We start from the raw sequence: 25,222 nt of genomic DNA, 5'->3' as shown, positions 1-25,222 counted from the left end.
GAAGTTCGAGTGCTCAGAAAGAAAACGAAAATTGTAGTGTATCTGAATAGTTAACCGTTGGTTTTAATCAGGAAGTGGAAGCTTTTTTTTTGGAAGAAATTGGAGTTCGTGTGCAGAGAACAAAGGGCTTTTCAATGGAGAAAAAATTGCATCAAGTAAACCCGTTATCGAATTGATGCTCATCTTGACTGATTGCAAATTAATCCATTCACTGGTTTTTTTTTCGTAATGTGCTTCTTCGTGTTGTTGTAGAAATATCCAGAAAAAGGGAATGTTATCGAAAATTCCGAAAAGTAATTGAACCGGGACCTGCTGAAAGCAATTAAAGCCAAATCACGAGTCGCTAAACGTGTCCGAACATGTCTCCCCGATGCGCAACGTGGCCATACGCGAAATAAATCAAAGCAAGCTTTGAGTGGCAGAAGGTGACCTATGCGGGATTTGCGTTTCTACTCTAAGTTGCTCGAGTGCTCGATGAGTATTTTCGCGTGTGTTTGAAAAAAAAAATGCGAAGTTGATGAGGTTGAAGCAGAATTTGTTTGATAGCAAGAATTTTGAAAATGGTTTGCAGCTTGTATAATGCAAAATGAGTTGTATATTTGAATGGGAAGAAAATGCAAACCTGCAAGTCATGGGAAAAGTTCAAAATGAAAGATAAGTCACTCGCGCGTGTGATGATTCGCAGTCTTGGAAGACAGAAATTTTCAAAGCATTTGTCCGAATTTTATCAGTAATGGGCTCCATTCATATGCGCTAGAATTGAATAGTTTGAAAAATTGAATATTTACGTGCGCGAGCTAAAATTAAATTTAGTGAAATGACAAATCAGTGCGACAGATGCAATCTGGTTGAACTTTTTACTTTATTTGAGCTCAATCGAAGAAAAAATTGTCAAGGAGTGTTAATTTTTTCAAAAGATTAGTTATTATAAGATTCTAAACTTATTTCGTGGTGATGATAAGATCATTCTGTTTGATTGATTAAACAGAGGTATCGTGCGTGATGAAACGTATCAGTGTAAGCGCTGCCTACTTTGATTAGTCAACTAACGCGGGATGCACCTGCACGGACTGGGACGCTTGCAAAATACACATTTTATTAATTCCATATTTGACATTTTGAACCAATTATCTCTAAAACTCGTCGTTAGATTCATAATTTTTATTTTTAACTCATGGAGACTTTTTTTTGTTTGTCTGGGATTTTAACACTCTCGCTTTATTTATCACTATTATTCCTGAAGAATGATTCTTAATTATGGATATTGAATACGGTCGGTCACAGCTTCAAGTAAGTTTCGAGTATCCCGAGGTAAGATTGGTAAGGAGGTAAGATTATTGTACAGTATAACTATTTATTTGATTGAATATATTATTTTTGAACGTTCAATCAGTTGCCAGCTGGGCAGGTATCTACACGCATGCGGAATACCTGTCGAAGATTCATAACACTGAGAATGTTATGTATTTTATACGGTTGCGAAACTGTTTGCTCGTTCTACAAATAAGACAAACACATACACGAAATTCATTCATTACATGACAGTTCACACGAAGCCATGGTGTCGGGTATGTGATGATTTGCATTGCATATTGGCCGAACGAATAATATAAAGAATTCAATTTAGCGCATACGTTGGCGAAACTGCGGTGAATCCGTGCACCCATGGTGGATTATCTACATACATACATACATACAATCAATAATTTTATTCAAATACTTTTAAAAAGGTAACAAAATAAAAATCAAAGTAACGGCTTATAAACCTCGTTTCCACACGCTCGAATAGGATTTTTTTGCATCAAATTGTTTGTCGACAATAAATTTTTACCCATCCAAACATTTGTTTCTATGACTTCAGTTTTACAATTATTTTATATAATGTTTTCCCCTGAAAGTATGCAGTATCATTATGTTATTTTCTTATATCAACTTTTGTGACAGAAAAGATGTTAAAGTTGGTGCGAAAAAAAACTAAAAATAACTGCAATTAATGATTCTATGCCGTCTGGCCTTTAGGGCGTCACAAATTTTTCATAAACTGTAAATATTCGTAAGTTTCCATTAGAATTTTTTATTATAACAAAGTTTTTTGCAAGTAACCCCTTTCTCTGTTTTGTTATGATATATTTTTATAAATTTCTTCAATCAATTGAATTTAAGTATTGCTAATTCCTCTCTAAATTGGAATTAGTATTGCAATTATTTTCATATGAATTTGAGACTAATTTACCAAATTTCATTTGCTTACTTTTTCCATAACCAAACTCAACCTTCCCGAATGCCTTTAATTAGTTAACACTCTATTGACACAGAGCAGATCCACTTTTATCCACTCTGATTGTTCGGGCAGTGTTGACTCGTATTTTATCAGTGCTCCGGATGTTAAATAGCAAGGCTCCCCATCCATAATGCCATTGACAAGCGAGAGCCCCTTTTTAATCGCTCCTATCAACGGGAACAGTTATACCTACATACCTATCATAAATTTTAACGCCGACGACGACAACAACGACGATTCGCTTCGACTGCTTCCTAGCAGAACTGAATGAACATCAAAGCGGTTTCAAAAAGCGAGCAATTCGGTAGTTGATACCTAGGTTGACTAAAAAGTCTGTATAGGTAAGTGTATGGAAATTCTGAGGGGGCATCAAAGGATGGGAGGCCTTTCAAAATTGGACCCAGTATCGAGATATATGGTAGAGGCACTTATTTAGAAGGGTAATATTGCTTTTGTAGATTCAATTTTAGTTGCACATTTGTTAAGTATGTTTCAATATCAATCACTTGCAGAAGGCAAATAATTAAAATAATGTCAAAACTGATACGTTTACTCTATCTATGCCTTTATTTGATATCATGAATATTCTATCATCAAATTTTAACGACGACATGATGCCATCGCTGATATAATTTGACAGTTTGGTGTAATACTTCTATGTACATAATCTATCATTAAGGCTGAACAAAGTTTAAATACTTGTGCAATGTGAAAGTTAACAATAATAACTTTTCAAAAGGAAGCATTTTTGATTTAAAACGAAAATATACAAGAAAACAATTTCCCGAAAACCACATGCCAGCAACTACAAATCATATAGCATTAGAAGAAAAATTAATCCAGAAAATGAGAAAACTATGATTCTAACTGCTCAATAAATGGCGTAAATCCTCTATAATCCAGGATAGATACGAGGAGAAGATATAACGAGGTCATAAAAACGATGTGCCAAGCTAAGGCTAACGTTGTCATCAATCCTTAACTTTGTAGAGAGCGAGAGAGAGAGCAGTTAATGTTTCGCACGAGGATCAACGACATTCAATGATCCATAAATATGTTATGAAATATAGTTATTGCTTTATGATTATGTCTAGCCAGCAAATAACGGCAAAGCAACAAGACTTTTATTGAGCAAAATTAGAAGAAGTCAAACCATTTCACTTCTGTAGTGTTTTCACACTGTTCTTCCAACTTACTTTATCATTCTTGTGTTTAGCTGAAGAAAAAGATACATGACCCATACCAGAGTCCCGTCCACCACAAAGTAATTTTTATTCTCATATTTGATTTAATTCATATACAGCATTTCAAAAGTGAATTTATCAGCTTTTTTTCATTAAAAAAAAATCAAACAAAAATGTACTTTTTGTTGAATGCTTACAATTTCTCAACACGGGTTTACTCAAAGAAGTTTTACGTTCTGTATCCAAAAACATGGCAAATGCCAACTGCTTCCAGGATGTCAAGGCGATCGGAGAAATATTTAAAATTTTGGATTTATAAAGGGTGGATGTTAGAGTGTTTTTTAGGTTTACATCGCACTCTGGAGCTTTATTGTAAAGAAAATTCAAATTCTCTTCAAGGATTTGAAGCCTCGTCCGACGTTTTTGAAGAATTAAAATCGATTTATAAATAATAAAATTACAAAGGGATAAATGTAATCATGTGACGCAACTAAAACTGTTTTGTGGAACAAATGGCTCGACTATACATTTACTAAGAAAAAAAGTAAACTCTCACATAAATCAACCTGCTGCTTCTAAACGCTTTGATTTGATCAAGAAAGGTGTCTGTTTGCGAGCCTTTGAAAAACATAGATATTTCAAGATTTTGAAATTACATTTTTACTACCATTTGAAATTTTCAAAAAAAAACCAAGTTTTTCCCAATTTGATACTCAACTTATAGAGTACATTTAGTAGAGAGAAGTTTTGAGATATTTTAACTTAAGACTTAGTCATTGATGATTAGCTATATGGACAAATTTCATGTTGATCAAAGTTACCCAGGTGATTAATGTTAGGTACTTGCTTATAGTAATCTTGGAATTAGAATTCCAAATTGATCATAATTTTAGAAAAAAAAAGTTTACTGAAAATTGTTGTTTGAATTATAGTTGGATTTGAAATCTATCACAATATTTATAAATATTATTGAATGGGAAATATTCCACTTTAGATCCACCAAAAATTATCAAATCCTCCCTGCAACAGAATGATATCATCCTGTTATTTATAGGATGATTTTTTATGAATGGTTTGGTTCCCAAAGAATGATGAGTAGACTGTAAAAATTCTAATAAAAAAAAAGAATAATTTATTTTAAAAATCTGTTTATTCAAAAACAATATTTTTTTTAAATGTGATTAATTTTTTTAAATATGATAATAAACATTATGAACGATAATTTTCAAATAAAACAATTATCTAAAACACAGTTTTTCTGAAAATATTTTTTTCTGAAACTGCGATCAGTTTGGAATTCTAGTTTCTGGATTTTCATGAGCAAGTATCTACCGAATTATAAATAAAAACTTATTTCGTTTTGCTTACAAATTACAACATACCAATAAAACATGAACATGCAGTTTGATACAAAACCTTTCCAATTATATAAATGTAACAGCCATTTTACAACAACAGTTGTTGCACAACACCAAGATAAAAAAAAAGGATTTTTTTTTACTAATTCTATACTACGTTGCTTGCCTTGATGGATTTTTCAAAATTTATCGTTAATGCTTTTTTCATCTTTTTTTTTGGTTCACACATTCATAACATTTTTTCAAAGAATGGATCAAACATGGCAGGATTTCAATATTCACCCCTATAATTTCGCCGATAGTGCTTCAAGCTCATCCACACAATAATAAATTAAATTTTAAGTAGAAATCCAGCAAGAGATTTAAGGTAGAAAATTCACTCTGAATCTGAAAGTTTGATTATTTCAAAAGCAATTGATAAGACATTGAAGAATTGTTTAATTTCCATAAATTAACCCTTTATTTCATGTTTTTTATTATATTAAAAAATTATACAAAAAAATCAGAAATTATGTAGGTACATGAAATAATATAATTTTCCACTTTTTTTTCACAAATCATTTGTAGCAATTTTTTAACTATTTGATTTTCTTCAGTTCACTAGAATAAAAAATCTAGTAGCTCAAGAGAAAATCTTTGAAAATAAAGATCCAAAAGCTTCATGTATAAGAATCTGATTTGAATAACGGTATTTTAGAATTTAATTGATACTTAGAAATTAAAGAAATTTCAAAACTCGATTAAGCTAAATACTTCAGATAAATGTATAAGTGTTTGACAATCAGTTTTGAATTTATAGCAATTATCAACCATAACTTTTCTAAAATTTAAGGTTTTTAAACGTATACCGTCAAACGGGCCATCATGCAAAAGCTGGGTTTGATGCAACATTTGTATACCACAACACTCATTCAATTTTTATTTTAATATACTGTAATAAACTTATCACTGAATGATAACAAATTGATGATGACATAGTTTTTAACATCGTGAAAGAGTTTTTTAAAGTTTTTGATTCTCATAAAAAATTTGAAAAATCGAGCAATACATGTAAAATTTTTTACATTTTTCGATGCCGTAAAAACTTTACCAAATTTGACGGATTGGCTTAATGATATCACCTACAAACTTTATATTGCTTTCATTATACACTATTGGTGTATAAATATTTTTCGAAAAATCGGCAATTTTTTTTTAAATAAATATTTTTATAATTCAGTCAACTGTCTGGGGCAAAATGCAACAAAATGCAAATCAGAACTAAATCTCATAAATCGCGATTCCATATGCTGGATTATGATTGTTTTGCACTATGCATTTGTTACCATTAAAACTTCATTCATCCTAAGATTTATTTACATGATTTAAGATAATAGAATATTTTATAGTATTTTTACCCCTAAATGTATGCAGCAGATTAAAACTCTTTTCTTAAAAACATTTTTGACAGAATAAATGTGAAATTTAATTCGAACGAAACCCAAAATGACTACAATTGGTGCTTTATGCGTTATGACATCAAAAACGTATCAAAAACTATAAATTTTCAAACGTTTTCATTTGATTTTTCATTAGTTATAGAGTTTGTTGCAACTTACCCCTTTTTCTTAGTAAGGTGAAAATCGCATGTTTTTGTAAATTTAAAAATAACTGGTAGAACCAATATTTTTTCTGACTACGTCAGTTTGGTGTCCCATCAACCTTAAAACTTTTGATGTACAAGAGGTAACTATTATCTGTAAGCATTAAGATTTTAGACGGCAGTTGACGGTAGTTACTAGATGAAAATCATTAAAATTTTGTTGTAAGCCTAGTGATGATATAAAAAATCTCTGGATAATGTTCTTGTTAACTTGAAGATTATTTTTGTTTGTTTTCTTCTCCAAAAAAGTGTATGTTATATTTATTTAAAAAAAACATTTATAACGAGAGATTCATTGAAGGGTTCATAATGTGATAACTTTTAAACTACCAGATCTACAAATTACTAAATTTATCTTTTTGTCAGCATTTCTTCGCAGTGTATATTATAGATTCTCAGATTGTTTTATGAAAGGATTTATGAGTTGTATAAAACTATATAAAAAAAACTATATTGTGAACATTTGTTAAAAGTTTTCATTATTCTTCTTTAATTTCACATTTTTTTTAAATAACTCTGGTTTTGTCCAATAAATTTATAGAGGAGATGGAGGAGCAGTGTGTAGCAAAAATTCAAGACTCATTTGCAACTGCACCTTCCCCCTCCATTAATTGTCCCAAAATTAACGTTTTTTTCACCAAATATTGACGTATGCGAACATTTATACTAGCGCCGATATGGTTTAGCGGATAGGCTGACGCGAGTCTGGTTTTGGTATGTCAGAAGTACTGGGTTCGATTCCCGGTATCGGCAAGAAAACTTTTTGGTTCGAATCCCATAAGTGGCCGACAGGTAAGATGTTTTTCCTCTTATAACTGACTAAATAATAAGAATATTCAATCAGTTGCCAGCTGGCCAGGTATATACACGAATGCCAAATACCTGTCGTTGATTCAGTACACTGAAAATGTGATGAATTTTATTGTCTCGTTCTCCAAAATAAGACTCACACATACACAAAAAACATTCATTACATACATACAAATATTGACGTACATTTTACTGACTAATTTTCGAAAATTTGGAAAATCTCCCCCCAAAGAGCCAACTCTAGGACCGTGCCTGCTTTTGACATATTATTCTTTGAACTTGAATCATTGGCTCTTGCGACATTGATTATTCCTTTTTTAAACTCTTGAGTCTTGATTTTTTTTTTTGTTATCTTTTTTTCAATTTCTAATTAACATTAATCCTTTTTTCTTTATTCTTGACTGTAAATTTTGGATTATTGAATTTTGAAATCCCACTATCGATTCTATAATTTGATTTTCTCCCTGCTGAATTATTACTTTTGATTTCTTTTCTTTTTTACTCTTGACTATTCACTTGGACTTCTCTCTCGACGCCTTTTCGTATATGCATATGTACTTTGGACTTTTTACGGTAAGCTCTTGAAACTTGTGTTTTTGAGCATTTTACTGTACTTTCAATTCTCGACTCTGTTCTTTTTACAATTTACTCCAAGTTGAGAATTCTAGCTTTTTCAACGCTGTTTACAGAATTAAATTCGGTTGAGGAATAAAGAAGTTACAACGAGGTAAATGAAATGATGTGACGCAGCAAAAACTGTGTTGGGCACAAATTGGTCGTTTGTTATACATATTCGCCTTTTAGGCGCAAACTCTCGTGCTACGCACATTGCATACTTTTTATGAGTTGACAGTGAGAATTTTAGGTATTTTAACAATTTTATTATAGTTCGTTTCGTTCGAAATGTTTGTCATAATATCAGGTTTAAGAAAACACACATACAAAACAAGCCGATCTCAATTGAAATAAGTTATTGATGGAAAACCAGTGCCACCTTTTCTGTTGCGTCACATGAGGAGCAAAACCAGATTGCAAAAAAAAAATCGAGTGATGTGACGCAACGGAAGTAGGTCGTTCGTAAAATTCAAAAACGCACTAAAATTAAAAACAAAAAATTACAAGTTTTTTTTTAATTTATAATGAACGTTTTCCAAAAATTCCGTCGTTAAACTGAGTAGAGATCTTTGATACCGTAAAGAATCTTTGTCTTGTAAATCATAAAAAAAATTTGTATTGGTTGTAGGATATAGATCAACTTGAGCAAAACACAGCGTTGAATAATTTTGCAGGTAAAATATTATCACCTAAAAGTTTATCCATATGAAGTGAAGCAACGCTGGAATGGGTCATATATAGATCCTAGTATTTATTAACAGAAGTTTCTATTTGCGTGTCATACCAAACTTATTTAGGAAATCTATCCTCTCAACTGTTGGCGCTCAGCCATAACTACAACTTCCGTTTGTTCCTGGAAAGAATAATAACTCCAGCTCTATTTTTCAAGTAAACACCAACAACAAAGCGGTGTTACGGTTTAATTCCTGCCAACACAGCGTGAAAGTGATTAAGGCTTCCCAGAGCAAACATTACGCGGTGCTCACTTATTTAGTCGCTATAATTCATTCGCCTCACTCATACCCACCACAATCCGGTGTACCGGGGAGCTATTGGAGCAAGTTTAGCTCCGGGAGCCTCATTCTTCCTTATTTGTATGTATCCCAAGCCATCCCCCAAACTCCGTAAGCTTGAGGTAGGCCAAGTTGAGTATGAAGGCGAACAAAAAGCATGGAGAAAGGGCGTTCCCAGGATGAGTGTTTTATTGCTTCATCGCGTTCCAGATTTATATCAGCTGATAACAAATTACACCTCGTCGTGTGTGCAAATCGGCACCATCGACTGCCTGCTGGTAGAAGAAAAAGCAAAAGCAAAAGCAGTTCCACATTTGTGTGTAATCCTGATCGTGTGGTTTGGAGTGGCTTTTCTCTTCCTTGCCAGCTCAGCAGATTTCCTCTCATACAGGATATGGCGGAGAATATCACGGTACCTACGTTATCAACAATATCATCATCAAAGTCGAGTCCTGTATACGAATTGGGTTGCCGAATGTCATTAATCATCCGCTAGGCTAGACTCATCCTTTTGATGAAAGGCAATGCATTTGCGTCTGACTTTGGGCCTCTATCATCGCCGGATCCGGGTTACAATTCTCCATAGAAACCAGCTTATTCGCGACTGATATGGTAACCCTGACCAATTCTCCGAACAGTGCTAGTTAACACCGAACGGCGGAAAGCAGCATTATTAATGGCAGAGACACGCTGAACCATCCAGAGATCCTGAGATACAAACACTGGCAGTGGAACCAAAGTGCTTAGCCCCCTGCAAGGATATAGTTTGAGGGCACATGTTGAAATGCTGGGTGTCACGTGAAAGCCGGTAGTTAGCAAATTCTGGAACGACTTATTGCGACGCCTTCTTCTTCCTTGCTTGCTTGCGCCATCTACAAATTTATGTTTGTTAGCGCTATCCCTGGCCGGCCTGGCTGCTGCTATCGGGATCGGGAGGGCTCCCTTCGGATGTGATTTATGCGCCCGATAATTCGACAGCCATCGACACCAGAAACCGGCACCGGTATTGGGATCAAAAGCAAATGGGCCACTTCCGGCGGCGTTCTGAAGGAAGCACGTCGTTGTCGAGTCCCCGCGGTCTGGCGCAAATTACACTCTCTACTGCTCTCTATACTGATGATAGAAATTATCGATTACGTTAAAATTCGACTGTACCCGATTGTGCTCTATTAGATGGATTAATTGGCTTTAGTTTATGTTTGGTTTCAAGTCATCAACCAAGTAAATTAATCAGACGGAAAACGTTGATCGATCGATTCGAAAAGCTTTGATGAAATTCAAACAATCGAAAATTTGAATGATTGAAGGTTTAATATGAAAAATACAAAGAGGATTTAAGGAAAAGTGTGACTTATGTCGAAAACCTACATCAAGAATATACGAGGCCCGCAGAGCTGAAGGGGTGTAAGTGCCAAAATGATTGATTTTGAGTTTAAAATGCCAAACGATTTTTCATGATTTTGGTGATTTTTTAAGATTATTAGAATTTTATCAACATACTTTCACTTTTGAAAGAAGAATACAAACTTTCAAAAAATGTATGGAAAATTGCCAAACACAACACCTTAGAAGTCGGTTTTCTTGGAATTAGCTTTTCTGCTCTTATACCCTTTTGGGTACTGATAGAAAGCGCCTGAATCTCTACTATCATTTTGATATCGCATGTTTTCCGTAGAGAACCTCCCAAATTTAGCGCTTTTTTGTAGGCTGCAAAACCACATCTGATGGAACCAATATTGGAATCCATCTATTGGAATGTTTCATATTTAAAAAATCAGTACTGGACTCCTATGAAAGAAAAACATGGTTGCAGAAACTTATTAGACTACTTTAAATTTGATTGAAAAATCGATTTAGTCTCTGTGCTTTGATAATCTATTTTGACGGGTTTAACGAGTTTAGTTGATCATAAAGAATACAAAACACCTTTAAACCTTTATAATTAATCATGAAACTCTACAAAATTTAACACAACACTTTCGATTTGTAACTTTTGGTCCAGTGAATTCTGAGATATACAATGCTGAATTTTGGTGTTTCTTGGTTTAGATTTTTTCGCGTTCCAAAAAAAAAATCAACATCGCGGCTCGTAATGTGTTGAGGCCGAACAACAATTAAAATCAAAAGATGGATTTCAAAGCCCCTTTCAAATTTTGTAACATTACTTATAAAATTTTAACTACGGAACAATGTGAAGTTTAACTTTCATTCAATTCCCTAGGCACTCGCAATATTCACCCTCCTTTTTTTCTTTTAAACTTTTTGATTTGATATAGGGTTTCCTAGACTGGCTTACTCTTGAAAAATGCCCCTATTTTTTAAATATTAAAAATTTACCTCAACAACAAAAACTACACCAAAACTAAACATTTACTAAAAAAAAGTTGAACTCTCACATAAATCAAACTGCTGCTTCTAAACGCTTTGATTTTATCAGGTAGAGTGTTCATTTGCGAGCCTTCGAGAAAATATATATTTGAAGATTTTGAAATAAAATTTTTACTTGCATTTGGAGTTTTCATAAACAAACCAAGTTATTCCCAATTCGAAACTCAACTTATAGGTTTTTAAATGTAGAAAATTTTTTTGAGATATTTTAATTTTAGACTTAGTTATTGATGATTATGTGGAAAAATTTCATGTTGATTAAAGTTACCCCGGTGATAAATGTTACCCCGTTTTACGGTTTCATAAAATTAAATCAAAGAAGAATAATGAAACAACCAAATTTTCACAATATATTTTGATATCCTTTTATACACTTCATATATCCTTTCATAAAACGATCTGCAAATCAATAACATACACTGCGAAAAATGTAGATAAAAAGATAACTGTCGTAATTTGTAAATCTGGTAGTTAAAAAGTTATCACTTTATGAACTCTTAAAGAAGCTCTCGTTATAAATGTTTTATTTTTAACAAATAAGGATAATACTCACATTTTTGGAGAAGAAAATATAGAAAAATAATCTTCAAGCTCAGGAAAATAACTTTTTCATATCATTCATTCGTTTAAAAAACTAGAAATTTGAGAAAAGCTAAGGTTGATAATTTCTAGGATTTTTAACTGATTATCAAACATGAAACATTTATCTGAAGTATTTAGCTGAATCGTGATTTGAAAATTGTTTAGTTTCTAAACATCAATTTAATTCTAAAATAACATTATCCGAATCAGATTCTGAGACATGAAGCTTTTTTGACTTTATTTTCAAAGATTTTCTCTAGAACGTCAAGCTCTCATACTAGAGTTTTTATTCTGAGGAACTGAAGCGAATAAAATAGTAACAAATTTGTTACAAATGATTTGGAAGCCGAGAAAATATTCGAGACAGTTAACGGAATCGTTTTAATACAAAAAAAATTAAACATAGGCTAATTTTCTTTTAGAGATAAAATTTTATGAAAAAAATAATTTTACAGTTTTTGGAAAATTGAATAGACATCATTATTACAATTTCTGACATCACAAAAATAAGATTTTTTTAGTTCTCTTTTTGATACCTAAAATTTTATTCTATTTACTAAGACTGCAAGACGTTTTAACTGAAGCTGAAAAAACCAAGATTCATTTTGGTACGCAATGGTAAAATAACAAAATGCATACTTTTATAACTTTTATCCAGAAGTAAAATTTACTGAAGGTCTTCGGGAAAATTAATCATAAAGTTCAAACCTTAATTTTCTAAACCTTTATAATAATTTGCACTTTGGCCAAAAAAGTGCACAATTTTTTTTGATGAATTTTTACCTTTTTCCAAAGAGTTTTGCCATATCATCTTGGAAATGAAAGCGAGAATTGTTGAAATAAGCATTAACATCAAGGCATGCAACGTAGTTTAAAAACCAGTATAAAATATCCCTTTTTCAAATCTTGGTGTTGTGCAACATTTGTTGTGGAAGAATTTCTATTACATTTATTAAATTGGAATTACTTTAACATTTTGTTTTAATAAACATGCATTTTAGTCGTTTTAAACAGCGCCTTTGAGTATGCAAGCAGTAATCATATTGATTAAGGTATTTTCGAGGTATAGTACAAGAACATTTTTTAAAAATATTTATAGTTGTCATTAAAGTTACATAACCTTCAAAACATTCACAGTGATGAAATATGCCATCTCAGATAACACGAAATATGTACAGTAGGACCCGCTAATCCGAGCTTCCGTGCTATCCAAGCCACCATTTTTATACACAACCCATGTAAAAATGTGTTTTATCTTAGCGATATATTTTTAAGCTATTAAAGCGACGTTTTTGGAAAGTTTAAAGTCTAAACTTGCGAGAAACGTAGATTAAGTAGAAAAATAAAATCCATGAGCCGAGCTATGCGCCTGGATGATATGCAATACAAAAACAAAAGGATGTCAATGTATTTCGTTTAATCCGAAGTTTCCCTTTTCCGAGGAGGTCCATACCACGACTACCTCGGGTAAGTGGGGTCCTACTGTACAGCTTTTTGCAACTTGATGACGGGAGCTTAGAAAACTGGAGGTTAGATAAGCGGGGTTCTACTGTAACGTTTCTCCTGACTTTTTGAATAAATAATCTCAATTTACTCTTTTCGGTGTTGCGGGATATGGTAACCCTTTTTTAAGAAACTAGAAAACTGCTCAGTTATAGAAATCAGCTATGCATGATAGGGTATTTGGAGAGAAACGATATTGTGTTTATAATAGTTTGGTACTCTTTCCGGAGGAGGAGGGGGCATTCATAATTTTTTTCTTGCCTATCTTTAGATCAATCGGAACCAAATTTGTCATTTGAAGGTGTTTGTATACGAGAAAAGCGTGATGTCCCTCCTTTCTTCCAATGGAGAGGGAGGAGGAGGACTTTCATTTTCGTTGAATATCTCGAGAAATTATTAGGGAAACGGATTCAAATTTAGTAGGAGAAGATATTTGGGTACGATAAATGTTTCCATGATTATTCCATTAGTAGATAGGACGGAGAAAAGGGACTCCCATACATTTTTATGCATAACCAAAAAACTTAACAAAAATTTGGTATCGGAAGGAGTTGGTGTAATTGAGCGAATGGAACAAATGATTCTATGATTAGTTATAGAATTATAGAGTATTTTTAAAGTTTTGACGCAACAAAATTTAATGTTTTTTAGGTTTACAACGTACTCTATAGCTATTTTGTGGTAAAGGAAATTAGGATTCTCTTCAAACTTTTGAAGTCACGTTCAATGCTTTTTATGCAATGAAGTGTTGAAAAGTGATATTTCGACACTGAAAACAGTAGGAAGAATGGGGATATTTGATCCCCTTTTCTTATTTTTATCATATCTATTTAGGAAAATTTAGCAACTCGCCGTCTTTTGTACTTGTGTAATTTCTAGTTTATACACCCTTAGAAAATACTACACAAAAGTAAGTGAAAAGAAGCCAAAACAACCCGTAAGTGCAGGAAGTCACCAGTATGTAAAAATGGTGGTACGGAAAATTATGTAACATAGGCTGGTACATACCAGTATGTAGAAAGTACGCAAAAGAACGAAGAGCTCTGTGAACTGAAAAGTATGTTAAAATCACATAAAATAGGAAAAAATCAAAATTGTAATGAGGAATTAAAAAGTAGGGATATTTTCTTTCAAAATAATTGAAATTTGATTTGAGTATGATAATTTATTTTCCATCAATTCGAAGTTTAAAGATAAGTTTAGTAATTTGTTTTCGAATACCACCTCCATCATTTCCTGTTTACTGTTTTTTAGCCAACTTTCTCCGATTCATCCGAAAAAAAAAAGTTTTTTCGTTGGGGATTGAATTGGCCATATCATGATGAATAATCTGGAAATTACCCTGATGAGATTTGTCACACCAGAACATCCGTTTTTTAGCTTAAGCTGGTAGTGTCCTTCAGATCCAATTTCTGGGGCAGGGTGTGATTCAACAGTGGACTAGCGGATGAAGTTAAAAATCCTATTGAAACAAAAAATGGTTAACAAAATTGTAAAAAAAAGATAGAAATATTACCTTTGATTCTTGACTCGTCTGATGATAGCGTTTCATGTCGCTTCTGGACCCAGCGAAAACCAAAAACTATTCTAAAATTATAGAGATGAATTGGAAAAACATTCAGCAGAAATAAATGTTACCAAACTTACCGACAGGAACTTCGATGTTTTCGCAACTAATGGGCAAGTTCTGCAAAAGTTGTTGCATGCGCTAGTAGGATGCAAATCACGGACTGACTTTCTGGTGGTGCGAGTGAGAAGCAAAACGCCGTCAACTACAAAAAAAACTGAAATTGCAGTTATTTCTACAGAGAGGGTTTTGTAGAACAGAAAGAACTGACAAAGTATGTAATTTCTGAAACTCACTTCTACGTAAAAGTTGTCGAACTTCAAAGTATGTAATTTTAACGGTACCACTATGTACAATTTTCTTAGAGTGTATGCTCCATAACGTAGAACGATAAATAAACCCATAGATGAACTACAAGCATTTTCGTTAGACAAAAAAATTGTAAAATTTTTTTATGTTAAAGGAGACTTGAAACTTCACTACAGGAGACTTGAGCCTCCATTCAGGGTGCCTTGACCCTAGAAAACAATTTAGCACAATTCAAACATTAAAGATCCGTTGATTATTTTTCGCATATAAGTTCTTATTTCACAGTTCGAAAGTATTAAATATAGCAAATTTTAAAAGTTTGTCTACTACCCTTGAGTCATTGCATACTTGAAGGCGCAATTTTCTAGTTTTAAGATAAATATAATATTTTAGCTCTTTTTAACAGATAATTACTGGATAAATATTGGTTATTGGACAAATATTAGTAATTTCATGATAACCAATGATCATTATCCATTAAGAAGAAAAACACATCTTTTTGGACTCTAGGGATCAATTATACCCATAACTTACATATTAGAAAACTTTTATCTAAAAGAAATTGAGATTTACTATTGCTTTAAAAATAAGACATTATGAAGTGCACATTATACTCTAACGATTGACATATTGGAATAAATACTTTTATTATAATATTTTATGTGAGAAACATTGTTAAGTGATAAAGAAAGATCTTCAAATCACATTTTGTTAATTTTTTCAAACAAAGTTCAATTACTCGAAAAATAAAATTTTCAAAATTGTTTGAAATAACTGCAATGTTGTTTTGTTCTATTTTTCACATTTTTCTAGAACATTTGATATTTGTAAGACATACCGGTTCCGAGATATAGCGAAGGAATCAAGTATCCCCAGAGATCAAGTATCCTCATTCTCCCCTATCGAAAAGTGTTAAATACCTACTGAATTCAGTGTCAAAACTTGAAAGGTACATTCCAGGACCTACTTGAATATAAATTTTCAGTCGTTAGCATGTTGTTATTTGTTGACATGCAGTTCTTGTAGGTTAGTAGATAAATTTTCAAGGGAGTTTTTCGAATTAGCATAAAATTGTGTATGCAACTCATTGCAAAATTCGATTTTTTTTAAACTCGATGGTAAATTTACAACTCCTGCTAAAAAAAATCCACCTTTATGCATCTTGTTGCATAAATAACTGTTTTAAATAAGAATGCTATAATAAATTTCTGAATCTGATATGCTATTGATAAAGAATATTCTCGATAGAGTGTTAAACCCATCAACATTCAATCCACCTCCACTCGAATCGAGAAGTGTTCATCAACCCGTCATCCATCCTTATGAACGCCCATGCGACCGCAATATACTTTGCTATTTTCTTTCTTTCTGTTTTTTTTTTGCAATCAACCAAACCTGGAAAATTAAAACTTCACTTTTTTCGTGTCTCTCCTTTTTTTGCAGTGATCGATTGTCTGGTGAGCGAATGGGAGCCCTGGAGCGAGTGTGACACGGCCTGCGGAACCGGCATGATGTCACGGACCAGAGTTATCGAACAGAAACCGCAAAACGGAGGCAAGCACTGCCCATCCCTGGTGCAGAAGCGCGGCTGCCAAGGACTGAAATGCCACAATCACCATGACCGGAAGGTGCTCCGTGGTAAGTTTCCTGCCTTCCCACCTACACTTTTCAATGATGCCGGCCGGGCGATGCGATAATCACGATGATGGAGAGGACGTTCCGTGATTGGACAATGATTGGATCACCAAATTGTTTGCCGGTGGGACAAACCCATTTTCATGTGATGCATGTTCCGGCATAAACAAAAGTATAATTAAGCGCTTCTCGCTGCCAGACCAAACACTCGAATTCAATTACCGAGAATGATTGCACTGAAATTTTCCGATATCATATTATTTTGACCGGATCCGATACCTGGGGAGGACTTTTATTGAAAAACGTGATTCTCATTGCTTTAAAGTTGTGAACAAATAATCAACGGTTTCAATAAAAATTTGTTACCGTATAACGAGAGGCCCGACACACTTCCGTTTTTAAGTGGGTGGCTTAAGCGCCACTTCCGGATGGAAGACCACCTACCCTGTCTTAGTTTGCCCAGCTGATGAGACTCGGTCGCGAGTTCCTGTTGATTCCCTATTTTGGGAAAGAAGCGGAAGGGTCTCCAAAAAGGGATTCGTACTTCGGCCCTTTTGAGGCCGCCCCGAAGACGAGACGAAACCCTGCAGAAATTCGTGGAAAGGGGAGTTAGCTGTTGTTCGGCCCAAAGATGAACTACCAGGGTTTAAGCCGTCGTACAAGACTCCGCCCTCTACCCCGGTTTAGCAAAAGAATGATCGTGACTGGATTCGCGGCCAGCCTCCGCAGTAAAAAATCTAAAGAGGAAAAATGCGAACAAAAAAAGGAACAACTTGCAACCCCCTTTTCCCAATACCTTAATTAATTGTGCATTTTCAGATTCTCGTTTCCTTCGAGACTTATCATAGCCGACTTACATTTGTGCGAAAACATTCTATTTATTCCGTGTTGTTTACATTTGTAGTGTGTTGCTAGGCCTAAGCTTTTACTTCTCTCTTAAACTTTTCTAGTGGTGTTCGTGGTGGAGATGTTAGGTGGTTTGTACGATAAAGATGCGTCCGATGTTCGTTTTCATTTATTATTGTTTCATGAGAAACGAATTACAGCTTTTCGAAGATAGGGCTACTTTATGCGGCTCGCCAGTCCGAATAATTTTCATAGCTCGCTGAATCAATGATGCGGCTAAAATCTCGCGCTCTCGCAACATAAATTGTGCAAAAGTTGCGGGCGAAAAACGTACGTTTTTAAAGCGATCGCAGAAGAAACATGTTCTTCATATGGGAGTACTCACGTTTTCGGTAATTAATTCGTGAGGTTTTGGGCAGCCATTACCTCACGATTTTGATATCCTGCGGTGAACTACTGCGGCGCTCCTGCGGCTTACCACTCTAGTTGACGGTCATGTGGTGGTAGCTCTGCTGCGGTGATTCAGCTACACTTTTTGGTCGGCGGATTACGGCGCAGCTAGAGATGATGTACTCTAGCTAGCCGTCGTGGTCTGCTGTTGGTTGGCGACGACGATGAAAAATGACCGCGGTTCTCGTAATCGCGAGAAGACCGCGGCGCGGTGGCACTGAAGGCGGTATCACTGTTCGGCTGGGGTGTTGATGTTTGCTAGCCGATGGAGATGAAAAATAACCGCCTTAGCTGGTGTACCCAGCCTTGCGCCGGTAACCTGGTGTGTCGCGAGGCCTGGCGTAGGGCGACTTCCTCTGGGTAATAACGGTGGAATTTTTGAGGAATCTGTCGGGAAAAGGGGCGGTGTTTTACACTACGTTCGACTCGTGCGGTTTTTTCCCACAACATACCTTTGGTCGATTAATCCTCGTATAACTTTTGCCACTGCACTACCACTATCCTATGCTTTCTAGGTCTAGGCTATTCGAGAGAGATAATTAATTAAACGCACTGGTGAAAGAAGTTACAAGTCTCAAAAATTACCAAGTCTAAATGTACTTTTGACGGCAAAAGATAACCGATCTTTCCTACGCTAATCACCGGGAATAAATGGGTCGGGAGATCTTTCAGTCATCTGGCTTACTGGATTAGTTCAACTTCGTGACCGGAACTACCCGATCCGACTTAGTCGAGTCGCGAAGTTAAACAATTAAATCCTCTCTCGCGAATTCTCGGATAGCCCTTGTCTTCCCCTTCCAAATCCGAAATTAGAAACCAATCTTTTTCTTCCCCAAACTTTTAGGTTCACAACGCATCCCGAAGGAGGTCCTTCACCTGATGCAAACAAAGTCTGCCGTCGGTGGTCTACGAAAGACGGCGTCTCAAGCCACACGTTTAAAGTTGGAAGTGTGTTGGTTGATCTAAAGCCTTCAACAGCGTGCTAATGGTTTTGATGATTGTTCGTCTAGGGTGGCACTTGGAATATGAATGTCGACATGTTTTCGTTTTCGAATTGAAATAATTTAATTTTATGCTTATTTATTTTATTAACACTATTAAGGTTCCGAATTATGCTAATATTTACAGTCGTTTAAGTTAAATCAATGTATTTTTGATATTGGCCTTACAAAGAAAATGTTTTGCTTTATCAACCCGTTACAACCGGAGATAAATCAATACGAACGTTTTTCTTGGATCAACTAATTTACAGCAACCTGTTAAAGGGCATCCTTAAGAAATCTTTAACGACTTTAATGTAACTTTACAAAATAAACTAAATTATAGTTTTAATCTAGAAGAAAAAGGTTTCAGAAAAAAAAATGTGGCAATGGGATCGGAACATTTTTGACCCTCCGAAACCCAATTTTTTTATTCACCAAAATATTCACAAAAGCTTAGTTTTATGATTACACACCACTTTTGATCGACGAAAAATCTTTATTGTTAAGGAAGTTTTTTTGACATTTTTTTTCCAAATTGCATAACTAGAGGCTTGAGAACTATTCTTTTGGGGTACTTTTTCGGTTGCACTTTTCAATCACTTCAACAATTTTTTTTCAAATTTTAAGCATATTAAGACTGACCCATAGCTATATTTCTATTTTAATATAATGGTCGATACCGTCAACTGGGGCATCATGCAACACTTTTCAACTTCAATGGCTTCTAAAAACTTAATGTCCACAGATAATCATACCGATTGTACATCAAAAGATTTAAGGTTGAAGGGACATCAAATTGACGTAGTCAGATAAATTATTGACTTCACAAGTTATTTAACTACTTAAAAAAAGGTACCGTAAAACGGGGAAACTTTGATCACCGGGGTAGCTTTGACCAACTATAAATTTTTCCACATTATCAATAACCCAGTTTTGAGTTTAAGTTTTTTTTAAATTGTTTTCTACGTTTGAAGGCCTATTAATTGAGTATCAAAAGGGCAACACTTGGTTTGAGTTCGAATATCTATTTGTTGTTTTTCCAAGGCTCACAACCAAACATCTCTCCTGATTAAACCAAAAAGCATTCAGAAGCAAACGGGTTGTTGAATTTGGGAGAACTACATTTTTCTTTGTGCCTATATTTAAAGTGGTTTATATAGTCATTAAGTGATAAATTTTTCATATTTAAAATTAAGGACATTCTCCATTTTCCACTGAATAGGAACCCTATCCAATGGTAAACCTTGAAGAAAAATTGAAAATGGAAACAATGGGACTTTGGGGGACGTGTGAAGGTAGTCATTAGTATTTTGAAGCTAAAACTATTTAGCAACTGTGATAATTTTTGCCCCTCAATGTATGCAGCATCATTCTTCTTATTTCGATTATAAATGTTTTTAAAAGAAAACGTTAAAAAGCAAAAAAAAAAAAATTGATAAATTAGCATTTGTAAATATTATGAAGGTCTTTTGTATCCTTCATTATCAAGAAAACTCGTTAAAAACGTCAAAATAGAGACGGATCAATATTACCCCAAAGCATCAAATTCTGAACTAAGACGAAATTGGATTTTTAAATCAAATTTAAAGTAGTCTTATAAATTTCTGCAAACTTCTTTTACGTTCAAAGCAGTCCAGTACTGGTTTTAAAAATATGAAACATGCCACATTCCCCTTAACAGAAAAAATTATCGAAAAATATTGAAAAAAGTGATCAATTTTACCCCGGATTACGGTTATTTGCAACTAACCATGTTTTTAATTAAAAATCAAATTTGAACATTTGAAAATTTATAGTTTTTGATATATTTGTCATGTCATAAATCATATAGAATTAAAGATATTTTTAGGTTTGTTCGAATAGAATTTAACATTTTTCTGTCAAAAATGTTTTGAAAGCAGAACAAGAGAGCTGCATACATTTAGAGGTAAAAAATACTACAAAAAACTCTTCTACCGGAATCATAAAAATTAATTTTTGGATGGATGAAATATTGAAATCAATAAACGCGTGATGCAAAACAATCAAATTCCAGCTTATGGAAACGAAATTTACGAGATGAATCTTTGATTTGCATTTTGATGCATATAAGCCCACACAGAAAAAAAAAATTGACTATTACGTGCCACTGAAAATTGCAACCTTTAAAATAAATCACCTGTAATTAACAAAACCTGTAATTTTCAATTGTTTTCCTTGAAATGTCCTGTAAAAATGTTGTACACTTAAAATTAAATGTCACGTAATCATGTTTTCGACCTGTAAAATTACGGTAAATGTCCTGCTCCTTTTTGTTACAGGACATTTGCGTAATTTTACAGGAAATAATTTTTGCTGTGCAGACTTGCAACTGCACTATAAAAATATTTTACGAAAAAAATTTGGTGATTGTCCGAAAAATATGTTTACACCAACAGTGATGGTAAATGATAATAAAACCAATATAAAGTTTGCAGGTGATATCATTAAGCCAGTCCGTCATACTCGGTAAAGTTTTTTACGGCATCGAAAAATGTAAAAAGTTAGTTGTACATCTAATTCTCGATTTAAAAAATTTTCTGTGAGAATTAAAAGCTTTAAAAAACTATCTCACAATGTGAGAAACTATGTCATCATTGTTTTGTTATCATTAAATGATAACTTTATATCACAATAAAAATTTTAGAGACCCAATCAATAAAACAGGCTCCTAAAAGCTTACTCAGCCCTGCTCGAGGACGTATAGCATACTATACAACTTAAAATTTTAGTTCTTATCGATATTTACAAGTTTCATAATCATAGCTGAATAGAAGGCTATTCAGCTTTTGCATAAGACCTAGACTTTTTGCGAAACAAAGTAAAGATGGATTTTTTTTGCTTTGAAATCGTACGCCCATTTCTTTTACTCTATATAATCTAGACACTTCATGAATTTCATACTTTCTTGAAAAATCTGCATGCTCGAAAATTGAATCTGAACCTTCCAGATGATAGGTGATCAGATCACGTTACCTTTGAATCATCACGATGTCTGGGTAGTTGTTTAAAAACTTGAATGTAAAATAAACTAAGAGTTTTTCAACCTGACCTTTTCAAAGTAGGCGAAACTGAAAAAAAACGTAAACAATCAACTAAATTGATTTGCATTTAACGAAACCACCGCGAACAGTAGGTAATTATAAAATCAATCTCTTATTCGAACATTGATATTTGTAACTTAATTTTGATAATATTTTGGTTTCTTGGTTCATACTTACAAACATTTACTTAGTTTTTTTAAACTATCGACGCCAAAGGACTCAAAGAATTAACTGCAGTCAAGGGGCATCAAGTTTAAAATTTTGCGTGATTAAAAAAAATCAAGGTTCTTCACGCGACCCTCGACCACAAAAAAATCGAAAAAAAATATTTTTTGGCGAAAAATATTAAAGTTTAAAATTTTGTGTGATTCCATTTCTTAGTTTCCCAAATAGTACGTCCCAGTTAGAGCTCCATTATTTGCTGAAGAACGCAATGACAAAACTTGCCGTTTCGTAGGCACGGAGCAGGTGTAAGATCAAGAGGAAGGATTTGAACACGCTGAATCCATTTCCGGTGAATTCAGTACGGATTCCGGTTTTCAGGTTAAAACCCTCCTGCCGAATGTTAGTGAAATAAATTTTCAACGGCTGGAACTGCTAGAACACCCGCGGCAAAAGTGATCCGTTAATCTTAAACCTTACAGAAATCGGTAAATCGGTCCAATACACTCAAGTTCCAATAACTTTAGAATCTCCGATGTAAAGCAACTCCAGCAGCACGATTGATTTAAAAAATAGTCGGAAAGAAGTCAGAATGATGATAACGAAAAATCAAGTTCCAGAGCCTCGATTTAGTGATATTCATTCGATGCTCAGACAAACAAAGCATGGATCATCCAAAATCTGGACGCACTGTTTATTATACCATAGCGCTCTTAGTTGTCGGATCTGGAATGTTTTGACAGTACTTTGTTCGGAAATGTTTCCTCTATCAGTGCTGAATATTTCATAACGACTCGTTTTGTTCCAATAAAGTTACACGTAATGGAAGCTGCGAGGTGAAAATTAATTTTGGACACCCACGTCCAAAACCCGACGTGGTCTGGTTCAAAAATCGTGAAATCTGATTTTGGGCGGCTTTCTGGGCAAAAATTTAACAAAGCCACTGGTCGGGGTTATGTCTTCGCCAAGTTCAAATTCGTTTTTGCCGATAAGTTGGCAAGAAAGTGTTTGATCTGGCAAGGTATTTGCAGCTGCGGACGAAAAACCCCGGTTTTCGTGAAAAACAAGACCATGGACTCCAAAGTGTACAAGGAGGAGTGCCTTAGATAACGTATTCTTCCGTACATTAGATCTTAACACTAGAAAGACCGCACCAGTCAAAATGACTGGTTGGACACTTTGTTTGTTGAATATCTTTTGCATACTTCGCATTAAAAATTCGCAAAAAAATACGACTTTTCATGAATTTTGAATCTCTACAAAACTGTGTATTTTTTATTCCACTAGCTCTTTTAGTAAGCGAGAAAAATTTCGCCATGGACACTCGGACCGTGACCAGTCAAAATGACTGGTAAAATTCACAACCCTATAACTCAAACAAGATAAAAAATTTTCGCTTGTTTTTGGTTTCATTTGCAAGCTACATTCAAGACAATGAGTCCTGGTTGATTTATGGTGGACAGAAGTGTGTCATTCGTTATGAAATTATTTATTTTCGATGCGAAGTCGTGAAGTTTTGAAGAAAAAGTTATCGGATTGGCCGCTGTGTGGCGCTTCACGCACTTGACTCTCAATTTTTTTGGTCTGTTTTGTTGCTCAACTATAATCGAACTTTCTGTCAAAATTTGGCGAAATTTCATCAAGATTTGTAAAAGTTATGTTAGATTTAATACATGTCCATTCGAGTAATCGAGTAGTTTTAGGTGATAAATATGTTTTATACTAAACTAGAATGAGTAAAATTATTATGAATTGAGTACTCATTTATTCAAATTTGAAGACATCAGCTATGAAACTGAATAATTAAAATGATATTTCAACATGGGTGCACGATATATTCTTATATGTTGGTTATCCACCATGGGTGCACGGATTCACCGCAATTTCTGCCTAAATATGTGTTCACATGCATTCTTAGATTATTAGGTTTGACAAATTCCCAAAGCAAGTTCACTTACAGGTATTCCGGCACCCGTGTATATACCTGGCCAGCTGGCAACTGATTGAACATTCTTATTATAAGAGGAAACACATCTTACCTGTCGGCAAATTATGGGGTTTGAACCCAAGAATTTTCTTGCCGATACAAGGAATTGAACCCAGTACGCCTGGAATACCTATACCAGACTCGCGCCAGCCTATCTGATAGACCACATCGGATGCGGATATTTCAACATGAGTGCACGGAATGGCTGCAAATGCACCGTTGTAAATTATATAGAGTGAAATAGTTTTCAACTTGCTTCAGAACACAACATATTTCTGAGTTAGACATGATAGGTATTTGAAATGCAATATTTGTCAGTTTAAAAACTTTTAAGGAAAAACAAATCAACGTATACATTTGACAATGTTGATTCATTATTTTCATTTTCACTGTTTTCCGTCGCACGACATAACTTGATGCATATAATCCCTAAAACTCACTCGGTCCATGGTAAGCGTTTTCCAATTTCTTGGATGTTGATCAGATCTTATCAGATAAATGCACGATTGCAAAAACCTGTTCTGTATTAAAAAATAAATAAATTTATTATTTCAAGATAAAATTGAAATATTTCTTTTCCAGGGATGAAAAAACGGAACTTTAAATAAAAATCGTTATTTAAATCATTATGTCTGAACATGAAAGACATGGTTTCGACTTTGGTTTAATTAAGATTTATAAAAATGCTTTTTAAAAATTTACAAAAAGCCCAATATTTGATTAAAACGCGTTGAATCCATGCACCCATAGTGAAAAACCATGTATATAACACAAAGTTTTATTTGAATCTATAAAAGTCTTTATTCTTTACCTTTAGCATGCAGAAAAAAAAGATTTCGGATGAA

General features: G+C 34.0%; 1 protein-coding gene across 7 annotated transcripts in view; it reads left to right on the top strand.

Moving 5' to 3' along the window:
* The window catches only part of LOC129748448 (somatomedin-B and thrombospondin type-1 domain-containing protein), a 252,698-nt gene that overhangs the window by 211,272 nt on the left and 16,204 nt on the right, over nt 1-25,222 (top strand). For all 7 annotated transcript variants that reach the window (XM_055743074.1, XM_055743079.1, XM_055743077.1 and 4 more), the window contains one exon: nt 16,696-16,890. In XM_055743074.1, coding sequence (XP_055599049.1) covers nt 16,696-16,890 — 195 coding nt within the window. The remainder of the gene's footprint in view (nt 1-16,695; nt 16,891-25,222) is intronic.

Source organism: Uranotaenia lowii, chromosome 2 (assembly GCF_029784155.1).
Source record: "Uranotaenia lowii strain MFRU-FL chromosome 2, ASM2978415v1, whole genome shotgun sequence".
NCBI lineage: Eukaryota > Metazoa > Arthropoda > Insecta > Diptera > Culicidae > Uranotaenia > Uranotaenia lowii.
This window is presented reverse-complemented; position numbering and strand designations above follow the sequence as displayed.